The following is a 22,785-nucleotide window of genomic DNA, read 5'->3' on the forward strand; positions in this document are numbered from 1 at the left end:
ACCCACCCTCTCCCTGTTTCTCCTCCCCCACCCACCCACACACCCTCTCCCTGCACCCACCCACTCTGTCCCTGTTTCTCCTCCCCCCACCCACCCACCCTGTCCCTGTTTCTCCTCCCCCCACCCACCCTGTCCCTGTTTCTCCTCCCCCCACCCACCCACCCACCCTGTCCCTGTTTCTCCTCCCCCCCACCCACCCACCCTGTCCCTGTTTCTCCTCCCCCCACCCACCCACCCTGTCCCTGTTTCTCCTCCCCCCCACCCACCCACCCTGTCCCTGTTTCTCCTCCCCCCCACCCACCCACCCTGTCCCTGTTTCTCCTCCCCCCACCCACCCTGTCCCTGTTTCTCCTCCCCCCACCCACCCACCCTGTCCCTGTTTCTCCTCCCCCCACCCACCCACCCTGTCCCTGTTTCTCCTCCCCCCACCCACCCACCCTGTCCCTGTTTCTCCTAATCCCCACCCACCCTGTCCCTGTTTCTCCTAATCCCCACCCACCCACCCTGTTTCTCCTACCCCCACCCACCCTGTCTCTGTTTCTCCTTCCCCCATCCACCCACCCTGTTTCTCCTTCCCCCATCCACCCACCCACCCTGTTTCTCCTTCCCCCACCCACCCACCCTGTTTCTCCTTCCCCCACCCACCCACCCACCCAGTTTCTCCTTCCCTCACCCACCCACCCTGTTTCTCCTTCTAACCACCCACCGACCCTGTTTCTCCTTCAATTACCCACCCACCCGCCCTGTTTCTCCTTCCCCTACCCACCCACCCGCCCTGTTTCTCCTTCCCCTACCCACCCACCCGCCCTGTTTCTCCTTCCCCACCCACCCGCCCTGTTTCTCCTTCCCCACCCACCCACCCTGTCCCTGTTTCTTCTACCCACGGCCACCCACCCTGTCCCTGTTTCTCCTACCCCCACCCACCCTGTCCCTGTTTCTCCTACCCCCACCCACCCACCCTGTCCCTGTTTCTCCTACCCCCACCCACCCACCCTGTCCCTGTTTCTCCTACCCCCACCCACCCACCCTGTCCCTGTTTCTCCTACCCCCACCCACCCTGTCCCTGTCCCTGTTTCTCCTACCCCCACCCACCCTGTCCCTGTTTCTCCTACAACCACAAAACCCACCCTGATTCTGTTTCTCCTACCCCCACCCACCCTGTCCCTGTTTCTCCTGCGCCCACCCACCCTGTCCCTGTTTCTCCTACCCAGTACCCCCCACCCACCCTGTCCCTGTTTCTCCTACCCCCACCCACCCTATCCCTGTTTCTCCTACCCAGTCCCTGTTTCTCCTACCCCCCACCCACCCACCCTGTCCATGTTTCTCCTACCCCCCACCCACCCACCCTGTCCATGTTTCTCCTACCCCCCACCCACCCACCCTGTCCATGTTTCTCCTACCCCCCACCCACCCACCCTGTCCATGTTTCTCCTACCCCCCACCCACCCACCCTGTCCATGTTTCTCCTACCCCCCACCCACCCACCCTGTCCATGTTTCTCCTACCCCCCACCCACCCAGTCCATGTTTCTCCTACCCCCCACCCACCCTGTCCCTGTTTCTCCTACACCCCACCCACCCTGTCTTTGTTTCTCCTACCCCCACCCACCCTGTCTTTGTTTCTCCTACCCCCACCCACCCACCCTGTCTTTGTTTCTCCTACCCCCACCCACCCACCCTGTCTTTGTTTCTCCTACCCCCACCCACCCTGTCTGTTTCTCCTACCCCCACCCACCCTTTGTTTCTCCTACCCCCACCCACCCTGTCTCTGTTTCTCCTACCCCCACCCACCCACCCTGTCACTGTTTCTCCTACCCCCACCCACCCACCCTGTCTCTGTTTCTCCTACCCCCACCCACCCACCCTGTCTCTGTTTCTCCTACCCCCACCCACCCACCCTGTCTCTGTTTCTCCTACCCCCACCCACCCACCCTGTCTCTGTTTCTCCTACCCTGTCTCTGTTTCTCCTACCCTGTCTCTGTTTCTCCTACCCCCCACCCACCCACCCTGTCCCTGTTTCTCCTACCCCCACCCACCCACCCTGTCTCTGTTTCTCCTACCCCCACCCACCCACCCTGTCTCTGTTTCTCCTACCCCCACCCACCCACCCTGTCTCTGTTTCTCCTACCCCCACCCACCCACCCTGTCTCTGTTTCTCCTACCCCCACCCACCCACCCTGTCTCTGTTTCTCCTACCCCCACCCTCCCACCCTGTCTCTGTTTCTCCTACCCCCACCCTCCCACCCTGTCTCTGTTTCTCCTACCCCCACCCTCCCACCCTGTCTCTGTTTCTCCTACCCCCACCCACCCACCCTGTCTCTGTTTCTCCTACAAACACCCACCCACCCACCCTGTCTCTGTTTCTCCTACAAACACCCACCCACCCACCCTGTCTGTTTCTCCTACCATGTCTCTGTTTCTCCTACCCCCACCCACCCACCGTGTCCCTGTTTCTCCTCTCCCCACCCACCCACCCTGTCCCTGTTTCTCCTCCCCCCACCCACCCACCCTGTTTCTTCTCCTCCCCCCACCCACCCACCCTGTTTCTTCTCCTCCCCCCACCCACCAACCCTGTTTCTTCTCCTCCCCCCACCCACCCACCCTGTCTCTCCTCCTCCCACCCACCCTGTCCCTGTTTCTCCTACCCCCACCCACCCTGTCCCTGTTTCTCCTACCCCCACCCACCCACCCGGTTTCTCCTACCCCCACCCACCCACCCTGTTTCTCCTACCCCCACCCACCCACCCTGTTTCTCCTTCCCCCACCCACCCACCCTGGTTCTCCTTCCCCCACCCACCCACCCACCCTGTTTCTCCTTCCCCCACCCACCCACCCTGTTTCTCCTTCCCCCACCCACCCACCCACCCTGTTTCTCCTTCACCCACCCACCCACCCACCCTGTTTCTCCTTCCCCCATCCACCCACCCACCTTGTTTCTCCTTCCCCCACCCACCCACCCACCTTGTTTCTCCTTCCCCCACCCACCCACCCACCTTGTTTCTCCTTCCCCCACCCACCCACCTTGTTTCTCCTTCCCCCACCCACCCACCCTGTTTCTCCTTCCCCCACCCACCCACCCTGTTTCTCCTTCCCCCACCCACCCACCCTGTTTCTCCTTCCCCCACCCACCCACCCTGTTTCTCCTTCCCCCACCCACCCTGTTTCTCCTTCTCCCACCCACCCACCCTGTTTCTCCTTCCCCCAACCACCCACCCACCCACCCTGTTTCTCCTTCCCCCACCCACCCACCCTGTTTCTCCTTCCCCCACCCACCCACCCTGTTTCTCCTTCCCCCACCCACCCACCCACCCTGTTTCTCCTTCCCCCACCCACCCACCCACCCTGTTTCTCCTTCCCCCAACCACCCACCCACCCTGTTTCTCCTTCCCCCACCAACCCACCCACCCTGTTTCTCCTTCCCCACCAACCCACCCACCCTGTTTCTCCTTCCCCCACCCACCCACCCACCCTGTTTCTCCTCCCCCCACCCACCCACCCACCCTGTTTCTCCTCCCCCCACCCACCCACCCACCCTGTTTCTCCTCCCCCACCCACCTACCCTGTCCCTGTTTCTCCTCCCCCCACCCACCCACCCTGTCCCTGTTTCTCCTCCCATGTCCCTGTTTCTCCTCCCCCCGCCACCCACCCTGTCCCTGTTTCTCCTCCCACCCACCCTGTCCCTGTTTCTCCTTCCCCCACCCACCCACCCTGTTTTTCCTTCCCCCACCCACCCACCCTGTTTTTCCTTCCCCCACCCACCCACCCTGTTTCTCCTTCCCCCACCCACCCACCCACCCTGTTTCTCCTCCCCCCACCCACCCACCCACCCTGTTTCTCCTGACCCCACCCACCCTGTTTCTCCTTCCCTTACCCACCCACCCGCCCTGTTTCTGCTTCCTTTACCCACCCACCCGCCCTGTTTCTCCTTCCCCCACCCACCCACCCACCCTGTTTCTCCTACCCCCACCCACCCACCCGCCCTGTTTCTCCTACCCCCACCCACCCACCCGCCCTGTTTCTCCTACCCCCATGTTTCTCCTACCCCCACCCACCCACCCGCCCTTTCTCCTACCCCCACCCACCCTGTTTCTCCTAACCCCACCCACCCACCCACCCTGTTTCTCCTAACCCCACCCACCCGCCCTGTTTCTCCTAACCCCACCCACCCACCCGCCCTGTTTCTCCTAACCCCACCCACCCACCCGCCCTGTTTCTCCTAACCCCACCCACCCACCCGCCCTGTTTCTCCTAACCCCACCCACCCACCCGCCCTGTTTCTCCTACCCCCACCCACCCACCCGCCCTGTTTCTCCTACCCCCACCCACCCACCCTCTTTCTCCTACCCCCACCCACCCACCCGCCCTCTTTCTCCTACCCCCACCCACCCACCCGCCCTCTTTCTCCTACCCCCACCCACCCACCCGCCCTCTTTCTCCTACCCCCAAATGTTTCTCTTATCCCCACCCACCCACCCGCCCTGTTTCTCTTACCCCCACCCACCCGCCCTGTTTCTCCTACCCCCACCCACCCTGTCCCTGTTTCTCCTACCCCCCACCCACCCACCCTGTCCCTGTTTCTCCTACCCATGTCCCTGTTTTTCCTACCCCCCACCCAACCACCCTGTCCCTGTTTCTCCTACCCCCCACCCAACCACCCTGTCCCTGTTTCTCCTACCCCCCACCCAACCACCCTGTCCCTGTTTCTCCTACCCCCCACCCAACCACCCTCTCCCTGTTTCTCCTCCCCCACCCACCCACCCTCTCCCTGTTTCTCCTCCCCCACCCAACCACCCTCTCCCTGTTTCTCCTCCCCCACCCACCCACCCTCTCCCTGTTTCTCCTCCCCCACCCACCCACCCTCTCCCTGTTTCTCCTCCCCCACCCACCCACACACCCTCTCCCTGCACCCACCCACCCTGTCCCTGTTTCTCCTCCCCCCACCCACCCACCCTGTCCCTGTTTCTCCTCCCCCCACCCACCCACCCTGTCCCTGTTTCTCCTCCCCCCACCCACCCACCCTGTCCCTGTTTCTCCTCCCCCCCACCCACCCACCCTGTCCCTGTTTCTCCTCCCCCCCACCCACCCACCCTGTCCCTGTTTCTCCTCCCCCCCACCCACCCACCCTGTCCCTGTTTCTCCTCCCCCCACCCACCCTGTCCCTGTTTCTCCTCCCCCCACCCACCCACCCTGTCCCTGTTTCTCCTAATCCCCACCCACCCTGTCCCGGTTTCTCCTAATCCCCACCCACCCACCCTGTCCCTGTTTCTCCTAATCCCCACCCACCCACCCTGTCCCTGTTTCTCCTAATCCCCACCCACCCAGTCCCTGTTTCTCCTAATCCCCACCCACCCACCCTGTCCCTGTTTCTCCTAATCCCCACCCACCCACCCTGTCCCTGTTTCTCCTCCCCCACCCACCCACCCTGTCCCTGTTTCTCCTCCCCCACCCACCCACCCTGTCCCTGTTTCTCCTCCCCCACCCACCCACCCTGTCCCTGTTTCTCCTCCCCCACCCACCCACCCAGTCCCTGTTTCTCCTCCCCCACCCACCCACCCACCCCCTGTTTCTCCTCCCCCACCCACCCACCCAGTCCCTGTTTCTCCTCCCCCACCCACCCACCCTGTCCCTGTTTCTCCTCCCCACCCACCCACCCTGTCCCTGTTTCTCCTCCCCACCCACCCAGTCCCTGTTTCTCCTCCCCCACCCACCCACCCACCCACCCCCTGTTTCTCCTCCCCCACCCACCCACCCAGTCCCTGTTTCTCCTCCCCCACCCACCCACCCTGTCCCTGTTTCTCCTCCCCACCCACCCACCCTGTCCCTGTTTCTCCTCACCCACCCTGTCCCTGTTTCTCCTCCCCCACCCACCCACCCACCCTGTCCCTGTTTCTCCTCCCCCACCCACCCACCCTGTCCCTGTTTCTCCTCCCCCACCCACCCACCCTGTCCCTGTTTCTCCTCCCCCACCCACCCACCCTGTCCCTGTTTCTCCTCCCCCACCCACCCACCCTGTCCCTGTTTCTCCTCCCCCACCCACCCACCCTGTCCCTGTTTCTCCTCCCCCACCCACCCACCCTGTCCCTGTTTCTCCTCCCCCACCCACCCACCCTGTCCCTGTTTCTCCTCCCCCACCCACCCACCCTGTCCCTGTTTCTCCTCCCCCACCCACCCACCCTGTCCCTGTTTCTCCTCCCCCACCCACCCTGTCCCTGTTTCTCCTCCCCCACCCACCCTGTCCCTGTTTCTCCTCCCTCCCCCACCCACCCTGTCCCTGTTTCTCCTCCCTCCCCCCACCCTGTCCCTGTTTCTCCTACCCACCCACCCTGTCCCTGTTTCTCCTACCCCCCACCCTGTCCCTGTTTCTCCTCACCCACCCTGTCCCTGTTTCTCCTCCCCCACCCACCCACCCTGTCCCTGTTTCTCCTACCCCACCCACCCACCCTGTCCCTGTTTCTCCTACCCCCCACCCACCCACCCTGTCCCTGTTTCTCCTACCCCCCACCCACCCACCCTGTCTCTGTTTCTCCTACCCCCCACCCACCCACCCTGTCTCTGTTTCTCCTACCCCCCACCCACCCTGTCCCTGTTTCTCCTACCCCCCACCCACCCACCCTGTCCCTGTTTCTCCTACCCCCCACCCACCCACCCTGTCCCTGTTTCTCCTACCCCATGTCCCTGTTTCTCCTACCCCCCACCCACCCACCCTGTCCCTGTTTCTCCTACCCCCCACCCACCCACCCTGTCCCTGTTTCTCCTACCCCCCACCCACCCACCCTGTCCCTGTTTCTCCTACCCCCCAACCATCCACCCTGTCCCTGTTTCTCCTACCCCCCAACCATCCACCCTGTCCCTGTTTCTCCTACCCACCACCCACCCACCCTGTCCCAGTTTCTCCTACCCCCCACCCACCCACCCTGTCCCTGTTTCTCCTCCCCCCCACCCACCCACCCTGTTTCTCCTCCCCCCCACCCACCCACCCTGTCCCTGTTTCTCCTCCCCCCCACCCACCCACCCTGTCCCTGTTTCTCCTCCCCCCCACCCACCCACCCTGTCCCTGTTTCTCCTCCCCCACCCACCCACCCTCTACTGTTTTTCCTCCTCCACCCACCCACCCTCTACTGTTTTTCCTCCTCCACCCACCCACCCTCTCCCTGTTTCTCCTCCCCCACCCACCCACCCTCTCCCTGTTTCTCCTCCCCCACCCACCCACCCTCTCCCTGTTTCTCCTCCCCCACCCACCCACCCTCTCCCTGTTTCTCCTCCCCCACCCACCCACCCTCTCCCTGTTTCTCCTCCCCCACCCACCCACCCTCTCCCTGTTTCTCCTCCCCCACCCACCCACCCTCTCCCTGTTTCTCCTCCCCCACCCACCCACCCTCTCCCTGTTTCTCCTCCCCCACCCACCCACCCTCTCCCTGTTTCTCCTCCCCCACCCACCCACCCTCTCCCTGTTTCTCCTCCCCCACCCACCCACCCTCTCCCTGTTTCTCCTCCCCCACCCACCCACCCTCTCCCTGTTTCTCCTCCCCCACCCACCCACACACCCTCTCCCTGTTTCTCCTCCCCCACCCACCCACCCACCCTGTCCCTGTTTCTCCTCCCCCCACCCACCCACCCTGTCCCTGTTTCTCCTCCCCCCACCCACCCACCCTGTCCCTGTTTCTCCTCCCCCCACCCACCCACCCTGTCCCTGTTTCTCCTAATCCCCACCCACCCTGTCCCTGTTTCTCCTACCCCCCACCCATCCACCCTGTCCCTGTTTCTCCTACCCCCCACCCATCCACCCTGTCCCTGTTTCTCCTACCCACCACCCACCCACCCTGTCCCAGTTTCTCCTACCCCCCACCCACCCACCCTGTCCCTGTTTCTCCTCCCCCCCACCCACCCACCCTGTCCCTGTTTCTCCTCCCCCCCACCCACCCACCCTGTCCCTGTTTCTCCTCCCCCACCCACCCACCCTCTACTGTTTTTCCTCCTCCACCCACCCTCTCCCTGTTTCTCCTCCCCCACCCACCCACCCTCTCCCTGTTTCTCCTCCCCCACCCACCCACCCTCTCCCTGTTTCTCCTCCCCCACCCACCCACCCTCTCCCTGTTGCTCCTCCCCCACCCACCCACCCTCTCCCTGTTGCTCCTCCCCCACCCACCCACCCTCTCCCTGTTGCTCCTCCCCCACCCACCCACCCTCTCCCTGTTTCTCCTCCCCCACCCACCCACCCTCTCCCTGTTTCTCCTCCCCCACCCACCCACCCTCTCCCTGTTTCTCCTCCCCCACCCACCCACCCTCTCCCTGTTTCTCCTCCCCCACCCACACACCCTCTCCCTGTTTCTCCTCCCCCACCCACCCACACACCCTCTCCCTGTTTCTCCTCCCCCACCCACCCACACACCCTCTCCCTGTTTCTCCTCCCCCCACCCACCCTGTCCCTGTTTCTCCTCCCCCCACCCACCCACCCTGTCCCTGTTTCTCCTCCCCCCACCCACCCACCCTGTCCCTGTTTCTCCTCCCCCCACCCACCCACCCTGTCCCTGTTTCTCCTCCCCCCACCCACCCACCCTGTCCCTGTTTCTCCTCCCCCCCCACCCACCCTGTCCCTGTTTCTCCTCCCCCCACCCACCCACCCTGTCCCTGTTTCTCCTAATCCCCACCCACCCTGTCCCTGTTTCTCCTAATCCCCACCCACCCTGTCCCTGTTTCTCCTAATCCCCACCCACCCACCCTGTCCCTGTTTCTCCTAATCCCCACCCTGTCCCTGTTTCTCCTAATCCCCACCCACCCACCCTGTCCCTGTTTCTCCTCCCCCACCCACCCACCCTGTCCCTGTTTCTCCTCCCCCACCCACCCACCCTGTCCCTGTTTCTCCTCACCCACCCACCCACCCTGTCCCTGTTTCTCCTCACCCACCCACCCACCCTGTCCCTGTTTCTCCTCACCCACCCACCCACCCTGTCCCTGTTTCTCCTCACCCACCCTGTCCCTGTTTCTCCTCACCCACCCTGTCCCTGTTTCTCCTCACCCACCCTGTCCCTGTTTCTCCTCACCCACCCAGCCACCCTGTTTCTCCTCCCCCACCCAGCCACCCTGTCCCTGTTTCTCCTCCCCCACCCACCCACCCTGCCCCTGTTTCTCCTCCCCCACCCACCCACCCTGCCCCTGTTTCTCCTCCCCCACCCACCCTGTCCCTGTTTCTCCTCCATGTCCCTGTTTCTCCTCCCCCACCCACCCACCCTGTCCCTGTTTCTCCTCCCCCACCCACCCACCCTGTCCCTGTTTCTCCTCCCTCACCCACCCACCCTGTCCCTGTTTCTCCTCCCTCCCCCACCCACCCTGTCCCTGTTTCTCCTACCCACCCACCCTGTCCCTGTTTCTCCTACCCCCCACCCTGTTCCTGTTTCTCCTCACCCACCCTGTCCCTGTTTCTCCTCCCCCACCCACCCACCCTGTCCCTGTTTCTCCTCCCCCACCCACCCACCCTGTCCCTGTTTCTCCTCCCCCACCCACCCACCCTGTCCCTGTTTCTCCTCCCCCACCCACCCACCCTGTCCCTGTTTCTCCTCCCTCCCCCACCCACCCTGTCCCTGTTTCTCCTCCCTCCCCCACCCACACTGTCCCTGTTTCTCCTACCCACCCACCCTGTCCCTGTTTCTCCTACCCCCCACCCTGTTCCTGTTTCTCCTACCCCCCCACCCACCCACCCTGTTCCTGTTTCTCCTACCCCCCCACCCACCCACCCTGTTCCTGTTTCTCCTACCCCCCCACCCACCCTGTTCCTGTTTCTCCTACCCCCCCACCCACCCACCCTGTTTCTCCTACCCCCCCACCCACCCACCCACCCTGTTTCTCCTACCCCCCCACCCCCCCTTCTCCTACTCCCCCACCCCCCCACCCTGTCCCTGTTTCTCCTACCCCCCACCCACCCACCCTGTCCCTGTTTCTCCTAACCCCCCACCCACCCACCCTGTCCCTGTTTCTCCTAACCCCCCACCCACCCACCCTGTCCCTGTTTCTCCTAACCCTGTCCCTGTTTCTCCTACCCACCCACCCACCCTGTCCCTGTTTCTCCAGCCCCACCCACCCACACTGTCCCTGTTTCTCCCTCCCGCCCTCCCCACCCACCCACCCGGACCCTGTTTCTCCCTCCCCACCCACCCACCCGGACCCTGTTTCTCCCTCCCCACCCACCCACCCGGACCCTGTTTCTCCCTCAAGGACCCTGTTTCTCCTCCCCACCCACCCACCCACCCTGACCCTGTTTCTCCTCCCCACCACCCGGTAGGTGGGCTCCCTCTTAGCTGGCAATCTTGGGCGAGTGCTGAAGGCACTTTGAATGTGGTGCCACCTTGGTCTAAGAGACTCGGGACGTCACACCTGGGAACTGATAAATTGCTCTCCCAGGCTGCTGCAATGGGATACACTCACCCTTCTGCAACTACCTGAGACTGATCGACGACACTGTGCCCTAAGGGAGAGAACCCACGCACAGCACTGGGGAAACAAGCAGCCCAACGGGCAGTGCCTTGATACAGTGAATTTGCCAGAGGGACTTGGGCGTGCAGGGGCTGAGGATGAGAACACTTTCTCGCTATTATAACTATGTCTAAAATACTACACAAAGGGCTAGTGGTGGATACCCTCACTACACAGATTGGAGTTTTTTTGGTACTCTTTGCACAGTGCCTGCAACCTCTTGGTCACCAGATGTTTCAGATATTTCCCAGCCCTACTGTCTCCCAAAGCTCCAGCTACAATTCTTGATCTTCTGGGAGGTAGCGATCCCTGACAGCTACCCCGGGGGCCTGCCTGCCTGGCTCTTAGAATATAGTGGATTTACTTTGCATCCCACTGACCTACTACTCTGATTCCTCTTTTCAAGTGTCGGGGGCTCCTGCCAATTGAATGACTCCTCTCAGGTCCACACCTATGATGCCCTGTGTAAGGATTCCCGCAAACAGACACATGACCTAGCTGAGATGGTACAATCTGACTGGGGAAATGCTCTGCAAGGGAATACACCCCAACCTGTTATTAGGAGTCCTCCCTTAACACCAATGCTGCAGGACATACTGCAAGCCATCAGGACTTCTCACGAAGCCTTAGAACTAAAATCAACACTCCCAGTTCAGATCTGGGGCTCTTGAGAGACGACCATCATTGCCTAGCTGAACGGGTCACAGCCACAGGGAGAGACCTCGCTAACATGCCCCCTGCTTTGGCCACCACTAACGAGCAACTATCCACCATGGAACACACTTGAAAACCTTTGGAGCCAGGGCAGAAGATGCAGAAAATAGATCAGGGCGCAACAACATCTGAATTGTAGGGCTCCCTAAGCGACTTGAGGGCAAAGACATGGTCTCATACTTGGAAAAATGGTTGTGCTTTGAAGTGGCCCCAGAGGGCCTCTCAACATTCTTTGCTCTAGAGCGATCACACAGAGTGCCATCATAACCCCTACCCCTGGGCACATCGCCAAGACCAGTAGTGGCACGTCTACTATATCACAAAGTCCACTACCACATCCTGAAACAAGCAAGACTGCGGGACCCTCGCCATAGAGAACAGCAAAATAGTGATTTTTCCTGATTTCTCTTGAGAAGCGCAACACTAGCGCTTGGCATTTGTGGAGGCAAAGGAAAGGCTACAAGAACTCCAGTACCCAATGCAGTTTCCCATATGTCTGAGAGTGGTAACAACTGAGGGTACCTGCTTTTTTCAAACTTCTGTTGTTGGCTTTTTATATATTTTCAATCTGTATCATTAATTAGTCGCCCCAATGTGTTGGTAACAGTGGATGGAGGGTTATTTTTTAACAATACTGTCTCCACACTCTTCTGCATGCATTATTTTCGACTGCTTTGCTCATTGTTTTAGCCGTATTAACACTTGCCTAAAACACATGCAAACTTCATATAAGTCTTTATTCTACTTAATAGGATGATTTCAATTACCTATTTGCCCATTGACCTATTCAATTATGATTTACACATTATTCTAGGACAATTCTCACAATTTATATTTTTGGATTTTATGTCTGTACACCAGTCTTCATTTTAAAACATGATCAATTCCAATTTTAAATCTGTTTGCAAAATATTTCCTAGATTATTGTTGTTCACTGGAATATAACTGTGGAAGACCAACTTCACAATACTCCCTTGGCCCCATGTGTGTACAAAGTGTAACAAACTAAACATTTCCCTTCTGTTATGTCGTTAACTGCCTTTACTTGGCATCTACAACACAACTGTCCACTACACAACTGCTGACATGTTTTGGTAACTCACAGTTCATGAAAAACCTTCTTTTGGACTAATATTCATTCAATCAATTGCAGCAATGTTTTCTGTTTTCACTATGAGTATTCACAAATATATTATAGGACACTGGACAAACCTATAGTGACAAACTAATATTAAGGGGCCACATTGCAAAAATTCAATCCTTTCCTGGTGTAGTTTTAATAATGCTTTTAATCCTCACCACGTCATCGTTTTGTTTTCATACTCATTGACATTTTTACCCTGAATCTAATATTTTCTCAACTTCAATTGCCAATAAATTATGGATATGGTGGGAGCTAATCAATTTTTTGTACTTAATAAACACTGCACTTCATCCGAGTTATGCATTCATTCTTGATGTGATGCAGAACTACGGGCACTTTATAACATTGCGTTTTCCTCTATTTGTGCAAACCTCTCAATGTTTTAAGGCAATAAGTTCCCTTTTGGGGTCGTACCCCTATGCCAATTTATGTGTTGGGACTAGAAGTAATTTCAAAATCCATCTAAAAAACTGACATATATCCAAGAGTAGTTAATGCTTGTAGGGGGCACACGGAGAACAACCAATAAATCCTGGAGTTGACTTGGATATTCTTCTGGTCTCAAAGCCAAAAAACTGAGACCCAGATTTACATAGAACTCAGGCAATGCAGGACAGCACGTAAAGTTTCTGTGCTGCGTTGAATGAACAGGATAGAGCAGAATAGGGCTATATCTACTAAGATGTGGAGCCGTTCAGCTCTCTCCTTGCGCTGGTGCACTTTTGACAGTTATGCGCCAATGCAGATACCCTTGCACCAAAGTGCAAGGGTATCTTGGTCGAATAAAGTATAGTTCTTGTGCTTGAAGGGGTCCTTTCCAGGACAAAAACTATGATGTAGGGCTGAGAAAAACTAGGAGAAATTAGATAATTTAGCCTCGTTTTGCCTGCCTCGAGGAGGCACATGATTTTGGTGCAAATCCCTGTGTACAATTATGTGTAGATAGGGATTTGCATCAAAACCCATGGGTGGTTGGATGGGAACCCCTGTACACCACCTATGCAACTCCCTTGATACAAAGTAACGCAAGGCAGCTCGTGGCTCAGCTTTGCATTCGTTTGGGTTACAATACAAAGCATATTGCAATTTGTGTTCGATTGTAAATGCTACCTGAACACATTGCGTTGGCTTTGTGTTAGAAAAGTAATGCAAGAATGATGCAGAGCATTTGTAGATCTGGGTTGGAAAATCCAATCTGCTTTAGGATTATTTATAAATAATGGCACTCAGTTCTAGAAAACCAGGGACTTGATCATTCACGTTTCCATCTTTGCGGTGCCTATTCAAACCTTACCTTAACTTGTCCATACTGGTCGTGTTGTCATCAGGTAAGGACAGTCAATAGCGTGGGAAATACTTGACTCCTGCTTATTGATGGTGCTGGGTGCTTACTCGGACCTCAGGAGAACATACTTGCTGAAACTTCTCCACTTTTCCTTTGGCTAGACAAATGCAATGCTCCCTTGAGCCTCTCTTGGTCCCGGGCCATAAAAAATGCCACAAAATGCCTCCATTTGTGAAACCACGCATTATGTTCTAAAACTGTTTGCAGACACCACAGGCACAATTTTCCGTCTAACATGAGCATCCCGCAGCAGAGTGAGTCATGACGTGTTATTTTTTTCCACAGGGAGTCTGACCAGTTCCTCTTAGACCTGCAGGATGTTGAAGCTGGGGATGAGGGTTGGCTGGTTTTCGATGTCACGGCCGCCAGTAACCACTGGTTATTGAACCCGAAATACAACCTTGGATTGCGGCTCTATGTGGAGACAGAAGACGGTTGGTATTTCTAGGAGCAGCTGTACCTGCGCCCTCTCAGCTGGTAACATAATAACTCTACATCAGCCAGGCCTTGTTGTGTAAGGTGGCCCATAACAGCAGCCGCCCCTGTGTGGCTTCTTCTCCCAGATGACTAAAAGAAAAATCCCACCCATCTTGTCCTTTCTCCATCCCCCTGAGGGAAGCAGGGAGGCGCTAGAGCACACGGTAACCCTCCTCTTGGTTTTGTATCTGGTTTTCCAGGACACAGTGTGGATCCGGGCCTGTCTCGCCTCCTCGGCCGGAGAGGACCCCGCTCCAAGCAGCCCTTCATGGTGACGTTTTTTCGAGCAAGCTTGAGTCCAGTCCGGGCCCCTCGAGCTGTGAAGCAGCTGAAGAAGAGGCCTCACAAGAAGAGCAATCACCTACCGCACCCCAACAAGCTGCCGGGTGTCATTGGTAAGCAGTGAGCCGGGTAGAGCGTGCTCCACGTGCCCTAGACACAGACAGGAGGCCGGTCATACCACAGCGACCACAGCATGCTACTAGGAGTAGAAAAGTAGGATCAGTGCCTGCGTAGTCCACCACCCGCAAAGTAGGGTGTGATGTGCATACAGCGGGACGTGTTACAGGCAGAAGTGCAGGCACACACACAAGCGTGCATGCTGCAAACTGTCGGTTGTTGCTATTAGTCAATTATGGTTGCATCAGTACCAACCTGGAGAACGCTGATAGTTTCTCGTTCATTTGAGTTTATTATATTTGGATGTGTAAATTTCTGTGTCATGATATTCAGTTCTTCGTCTCTTCCAATGTAGGCTTCCGCTATACAGTTAGGCATACATTCTCTGCTTTTCCATCACTGACTGTGTGGAGACTAACCACTGAGCTCATGCATGGAGTCATTTAATCCGAAATACGATTCAGTGGTTATTTTACACCAAATCACTGGTGGGACGCACAGGCAGCTCCTGTGCTGCTGAAACTGAATGCCCACTTCAAGGCATAAAACTAATTTGCAAAGGTCATGAAAACATAAATGAATATGTACGAGAAGATGAATTTTCCTTATATAAACATACCTCTTTAAAGTCTCTCAAGGTAATTGATAGGATGCTTGGGTTAAACGCGAGCTTTCTGGTTGAGTATACTTAGCTGTGCAATTTGTGTTGCAGGACGATGTCATCTGTCTTCAACACGCAGCAATTTACTTTTGAAACGTTATTTCTGTCTGTGTCCTCCGAGGAAAAAAATGAATAATTTTGCATAATTTCCCATATCTCCTATTTCTCCTGTATTAAAAACGATGAAGGGACGCTGGAAATAGCTTAGTTGTTAAGCAATACAAATCTGTTATAGCTCCTCCTAAAACGATGAAAAGGAGATAATTTGCCTTTATCCAGTAAAATGGGTTAATGTATGCAGTAGGGGAAAGGCCGCCTCAGATCAGAAGTCAGAGTTTCTTCCACCAAAGCCTTACACGACAAAGAACTTCAAAATAATGGCAAAACATAACAAATCCCCATTAGTTAAAGTTCAAACACACAAAACGCGGACCTTAAATACCCCTTGTTGCCTCCTCTGAGGAAAGCTCCACCCCATAGTGACTACGTCACCACTGACACTCCCCAACCTTACATAGTCCCACCAGTTTCAGCTGGCTGAAGATAATAAAAACTGTGATATTGCACCCTTGATTTGATGCTGCTGTTATTAGAAACTGCCCTTTCAAAACTTCTGGCCAGAAGTACAAAACCTGTTGTGGTCACAAGCAGGGCCAGCTTTAGGGCAGTGCGAGCAGTGAGGCCGCACCGGGTGCTGACCTGGATTGGGGGGCGCTGGCCTCAGTGGGGCACTGTGTTTAGCAAGAACTTACAAAACTTGCGATTTAAAGGCACCTGCTGAAAAGTTCCTTATGCGTCCAGCCTTTAGGAAACAATTAAAATGTCAAGATACCTCTTGTGATGCCATAAAGTAGCGTATAGGGTTAATATGCCTTTTGCAAAGAACAGGTCTGTATTTTATGTGGACAGCTGAGTTGTTTAGTAAAGCCAGCCTTTACAAGTGCTTTAAAACAAAGGAATGTATGTAAGAGGGGTTATGGAGAGATGAGGGGCACATTTGCCAGGTGGTAGTAAGTGAATCCGAGGAGGTGGTCATGGGGTGGGGGCACCAAAAAAAATGTCACACAGGGCTCCACAAAGCCGGCCCTGGTTACAAGCATCCCATTTCAGAACTTATGATTGCAAACACGTTTTTGCTCATGTACCAAACCCATTTTAGGAGTCAGTGAAATTTGACTGACTCCTAGAATGGGTCTTAGGGCCTCATGTATGAAGAATGTACTACATCAACGGGGGTCATACTTTGCGTACCGAATTTTGCTGAAAATCTTCTTGTTTTGCACAGTGACCTATGCATTAATAGGTCAGTTCACAAAATTGGAATTGTAGTGGGTCACAACTACCTCATAAATATTAATGAGGTAAATTTCAAATTGCGACTCACTACAATTGGCTACAATCACAGGCATGATGGCCTGCTGGAGTCAGGTGACTACCTTGTCTGTGATTGCTCTTAAATACAGCAATTCTTCTTAAAATACATCCTGTTTTCCAAAAAGGAAGACACGATACGTTTTCAAAAGAAAATTAAAACATTTGCAAACTTTTTTTTTTAGGAATAAGCAGTGATCCATGGATCTACTGCCTACTCTAAAAAAAAAAATGCTTTTTCACCATTCACAAAGGGGAGGCGGTTCCTTGGGCACCCCTTCCCGTTTGTGAATGGGTTACCACCTCCTTTGAATCGGTGGTAAAATAATAATATTTGGCAACAGGATTTCAATTGCAAAACATTAATACATACCCTAAGGAATCGGTATTTACAAGGTTTACCCTTAAAACGCTCCTTACAAGTAGCATTTCTGTAAGGTTTCCTAACCCCTTTTAGCGATTCAGAAAACCTTTTTTGATTCGTTAAATGGGTTTAGTAAAGAAAAAGTGTTTTAGCTGTTGCAAATCCTCAGAATTTGTAAATGGCTTATGACTGTTAAAACGCTTTGTACATGAGACCCTTAAATAAAAATCTGGAAGGGGCATATTGTTTGGAGCCCCTGTCAAATTGCAATTCAGTCGCAACCGGAATTCCGGTCACAAACGACTGAAAAGTTACCGACTACTAATTTGGGATGGTAACATTTTCAAAAGGGATGGGCTACCTTGGATGATTTCACAATCGCGGTGCTGAAGGCTAGACGGGCGTTTAGGGCTGTAAAGTGGAAACTGCAGCAGGCAGGTATACCATACCAATGCTTGATCCAGCCAAACTACGGATAACGCTCAATATTAACGTACTTCACGGAAGGAGCAAAAGCCATGGAGTTCATCAAAAATATAAAAGTAAGAGGTCATCCTGGATGGGAGAAAAACATTGATGTTAATATTGCATATGCAACTGGGAGCACAACAACACAATGAAAGAAGCGTGATTCCCTGCAGAGACTGTTGAGACGCGTCACATAAAAATGGCTGTACTCTGAGGGTATTGCAAAGCACGCCGTGTCTGCTTAGAACATTCTGAGACTGCAAAGGAAGCAAAGCTTGCGTAGTGATGCTTTACTATAGTTTGTACAGCAGTGCTTAATTTGTGCTGTCTCAAGTGTGTATGGCGAGCAAAAGACACATGGTAAAAACAGAGGAAGAGAAAACGAAAAAGCGTCACAAAGGGAGAAAGCAGGAAGCTGCAAGAGTGAGATGAAGGGGCAGGGAGTGGCTTTAAATGAATTCAAGGGGCCCAAGATGGCTTCAGGATTACACTGCCTAAGTATTCCGTACTCGCACATTTAATTGCAGCAGCCGCATGTTTAAGAGGAGGGCTTTGGGCACCGACACGTCTTTATTTACAAATTAAGCACTCTTGTACAGCATATAACGCATTTGTGTCGCTGGCAGGCATGGCCTGGACACCTTGGGCTGTAGCACAGTTAGGGGAATTACATACATCAGAAGGGGAGAGAACCACTAAGGAGGGACAGATACTGCGAGAATTTACGGAATCCTATTCCAAACTTTATTCCTTATGACACAGCCACCCAGGGAACCATACATGCATATTCAGATGAAATGGTGCCTGTGTATTGAAAAAGATGATGAAAACCATCCCCCAATAATAATGAGATACTCCGGTTTAGGTGGTTCTCTGGCCTCACTATCAGCTGGAAGAAATCTATACTATACCCCCTCCAAGAAAACACTCACTCAGTGGCCTATGTGGAGTCAGGCCTCAGTTAAATATCTTGGGATCCTCATCCACCATGATGAAAAACTGTTGCTAGGGACAATTCGGCCTACTATTGATATTGTAAATTTAATCCAATGCTCTAAATGGTCTGCCATTTTAGTGATGGCCGCAGTATGGCCGTCACTGAACTGGCAGACCATTTAGAGTGCTGGATTAAACTTTCACTATCAATAGTAGGCCAAGTTGCATTAATACGAATGGTTTTCCTGCCTGAATTCCTTTACTGATTTGAAAATAAACATAGGTTCTCCACACAACAACATAGTAATCTTGCACCTCATAAAACTAGTTGGACGTTAATGCAACCCAAAGAGAAATGGAACACTTTTATCAAGCCAATCCGGCATTGAGGACTGGAGGTCCCTAACTTTGATCTCTATTACTATGTTGTGCAGGCCCACTATGCTTATTTCAGCTAACATTCCCCACTTGCGTTGCTGCATATCGTGGTCGAAAGAGACATAGCAGCACCTATGCCACTGAACACTGCCACACATGCACACACGACAAGCTTGCCAACAATCGTAGACTCAGTTCAATGCATGATAGTCTGGCAGAAGACAGCAGGACGAATGGTCTATGGCTGTATGCACTCGCCTCTGTTACCACTTGCCATAAACCTTATTTTGGATCTGATGACGCAGCCCAAGGCGTGTATGCAGTTGCAGATACCAGGTCACACCAAATTTGGAGACCTCTACAGGGATGCCGGGTTTCTCACATTGCTCTGAAACTAGTCGCCACTAGATATATTCTTATACCAAAGGCTAAAAAGTAAAGCCAGAGTCATGCCCGATTAATTCACAGAGGAACTGAATGAATTGGTGCAGCTTACTGAATAACAACACGCAGCCCCAAACAATTGGTTTTTAACATATACAATAAGAAATTATACAACAAACCGAGTACTCCCCTCACAGTTAAAGAACAGTGAGAAGGTGACTTACGTATAGCAGTCATACCAAAGCAGTAAGAGTACTGCTGCATGCAGACACAACAGATGTCCTGCATTGGTAAAAAGGACAATAAACTACAAATTCCTACACAGAGAGTACCACAGGCCACAGGGATTCAATAGGGTGGACCTCAGATAAAGAAGCAATTGTGAGAGATTTTTTTGCAATGGAGGCTTGGTTTGCCCCCCTGGTGATGCCAATGAATGACAGAATTTGGACTGAGATTTTTAGAGAATTGACGTTGATGATATCTAGGGTAGAGGTCTACTAGGCTGTCTGCTTGACATCCCAATATCATACTGGAAATTTGCGGCAGTAGTGTTGTTACTAGCTAGAAGAAGTCTGGACATGAGATGAGGATTGGGGCCTCTGCCAAAAGTGTCAGATTGGACAAAAGATTTCATCTACTGCAATGAAAATAGTGAAGTATATATTGAACTACAGCCTGTTGTGTCAAGACCTAGAGACATATGGGATTCATTGCGAACCTATTTGGCTAATAGGGAAACATTTCACAAGGACAGCGAAGCAGATGAACATCTGCACAACAACTAATAAAGGGAAGAAACAACTCAAGGTGGGGAAATGTAAACTATCATTGTGATAGTCTGGGAGGGGTGAGGCACAAAAAACAACGCACCAAAAGGGAAAGTGAAATACAAATGCCTTGTACTATTGTATGTTTGCATAAAATTGAAAAATAAAGTATTCATAAATACTGAATGGTAGCACTAAGAACTTATACATCCTAAAATCTGTTACACGGTAATATTTACACCCTCCTTTACTCCTACCACTCACAACCCTTTGTAATGTCTAACTCACACACCTCAACCTCTATTGTAACTACCAATTCTTCTAACAATCTCACTATCTAACCCTCCTCCAGACAAAACCCAGCAAAATGTTTACGTCTTCTACTGGATGGACCTGAAGAGGAAGGCACAAAAGATTAATTGAAACCCGAGGTGCAATGTAGTCCAAAAAAAACACTAGAATTATCAATACAGCAACAACACCGAACACCTCGTTGGATAAGGACAGCTTAGCCCAATCTCCCAACTATCATGTAATATAAAGATAAGAAACTCAGGCAGAAATGGAATGCACCCTAAGAGCATTTACACTTGTACATAGACAAAAAAGTAGGTGCTCATTGCTACGGCACAGTGCAAGTCGGTAATGACAAGAAAATAAATGCGCTCAGCAAAGAACAGTAAAACAAACAAGTTTGACTGCATCAATCCCAAAGCAAATTATGTTTCTCAAGGCATAGTATCAAATGACTAAAATGTGAACATTCAACTTGGCAAATGCACAGTTGCACTACTTAACAACCAATATAGTAAAAGCATCGACCCATCAGATTCATACACACTTTATTAACAGACTATCGAAGAATTTCCTCATCAATGCTTTTTGAGCACATTTCTCAGTGAAAGGTCATCTGAAACCTCATTGATGTCTGTCAATCAGCTCCACCAATGGCGGATGGAGATTTTTAATTCAGTAGCTCCACTCAAAGCTTCAAGGCACAGGCAGCCACAACAAAAAACAGGTTGGCTCAACTCCAACATAAATTCACAAAATAGAAAATCGGAACTTTAAATTGACAGGAAGGAAAACATGTTCTAGAAGCTAAACAATTATAGTGAATTTAAAAAGCAACCATTACAAAACCCAAGAAGTCATACTATACTCAATGCAGCTCAGATCCACTAACTTAACCAACGAGCTATTGAAAACTATCACTGAATTTCAGCAACCAGACTGCACCTCAGTACCAGCCAATCACACCCAAAATGTTCCAACTCAATTGCAGAACACTTCACTGAAAAATTCAAAGATCTTGTGAACTTCATCCTTACAAAAACATCCACTAACCACATGACAGCACAAATTTGGTCGATTCACAATGCACATTCATACCCAAAACTATATTAGTTTAATCAACTATCCATAAAAGAAACAAGTGAGCTAATTATGTCTATGAGAACGGCTGGCTCTCCTGCTGACCCATGTGTTTTATATACATTCAAGAACCTCCCCGAAGGTACCTCTGTAGTTGTACCAATGAACAAAAACCTCCTGTACCAAACAGATTTTGAAAAAACAAACACTGAGCCTGGAGAACCCAACAAATTACAGACCTATAGCAAACGGATCATGTTTGTGTAAAATAAATGAATAAGCTGCTTTTGTCCAGATTTTAGACTTTGTTAAAAAACAACAACATCCTCTCTGACCTGGAGAGGCACTAAATTAGCACTTTTAACTTTCTGGGAGGTCCTCGAGAACACTACAGATGGGGCACTATGATTACTCACAGCTTGGGTACTGTGGACCACCAACTGCTACATACACTAACCAGTTATACAAGGTATAATGAACTAAAATTGATTCAATCATACCTCACTGAAAGAGCACACATCGTTTCATTGACTCATTTTGTATCATTACCATTCTAAAAAATAATGTCTCTCCGTGGCTGTACAATTAGATATCTGATTTTTAACATACAAGACACCATTCCCTGGGCTAATGAAATCTTCCAAACTAACTTGATGTAGCTGTGCTGTCTTAAACTGGGAAAACCTTCAGATTGTGGGACATCAGGTCTACACACAGTTAATACCCGGATGTTGCAAAATAGTAGCAACCACCCAAGCATTTCAGGCAAGGTTACAAGCGGAAGCACCAAGGAAAATTGTATTTTTTTTTTAAAAGCCTCCGCTTGCCAGACAAAGAAAAGCCAAAACATCAAATGCCCTCTGACACAGCAATAGGTCTCCTCAACTCAGCTTGACTTTCATTAACTTTCAGTGTGCTTTTGAATTACAACTTTTTGTTTTCATCAGATATCCGTTTCTAAAAATACAGATTTGTTACTATGAAATACCACTTTCCAATTTGGATAAACAAACTTAATTATCCAGAAGAAAATCATTTTCTGTAAAAACATAATTTTTGCCTTCAAACTATCAGTTTTCATTTTCAGAATATACACAGTCCCAATACACCAGCTTATCATTTTCATTGAATATTCACATGTACGGACTTTAAATGCTACAATTATAGGTCACAAATGCTCAGCATAGCACCAAGAATGCCTGGCACATGCCAATAATGCCCACCTTTATATGAGGGTCACCGTTGTCCCAAGGCTGGACAACTTAATGCTCAAGATGGCCATCAAATATCACGCATGGTCATTATGCCTCAACTAGACCAAAAATGCCCAAATTAGTCAAGGAGACATTACTTTGCCGGGAGCACTATTAAACCACAAATCGCTACCACTACCCCAGAGGTTAATCCTTTATATTGAGAGTAATATACTTTTGATAGTCCTGGATTCCAGGCATAGCTTTTAGGAAGCAAAACTGTTTATTAGGGAGGGGCACAATGTCATTTACACACAGAAATGGGTACACATGGGTACACA

General features: G+C 52.2%; 1 protein-coding gene across 1 annotated transcript in view; it reads left to right on the forward strand.

Annotated features, from left to right (window-relative positions):
- LOC138284536 (bone morphogenetic protein 8A-like) overlaps positions 1 to 22,785 on the forward strand; it is a 203,771-nt gene that overhangs the window by 137,398 nt on the left and 43,588 nt on the right. The window contains exons 3-4 of the mRNA XM_069223415.1: positions 13,955 to 14,103; positions 14,347 to 14,541. Of these exons, the coding sequence (XP_069079516.1) occupies positions 13,955 to 14,103; positions 14,347 to 14,541 (344 nt within the window). The remainder of the gene's footprint in view (positions 1 to 13,954; positions 14,104 to 14,346; positions 14,542 to 22,785) is intronic.

This window comes from Pleurodeles waltl, chromosome 3_1 (genome assembly GCF_031143425.1).
Source record: "Pleurodeles waltl isolate 20211129_DDA chromosome 3_1, aPleWal1.hap1.20221129, whole genome shotgun sequence".
Taxonomy (NCBI): Eukaryota; Metazoa; Chordata; class Amphibia; order Caudata; family Salamandridae; genus Pleurodeles; species Pleurodeles waltl.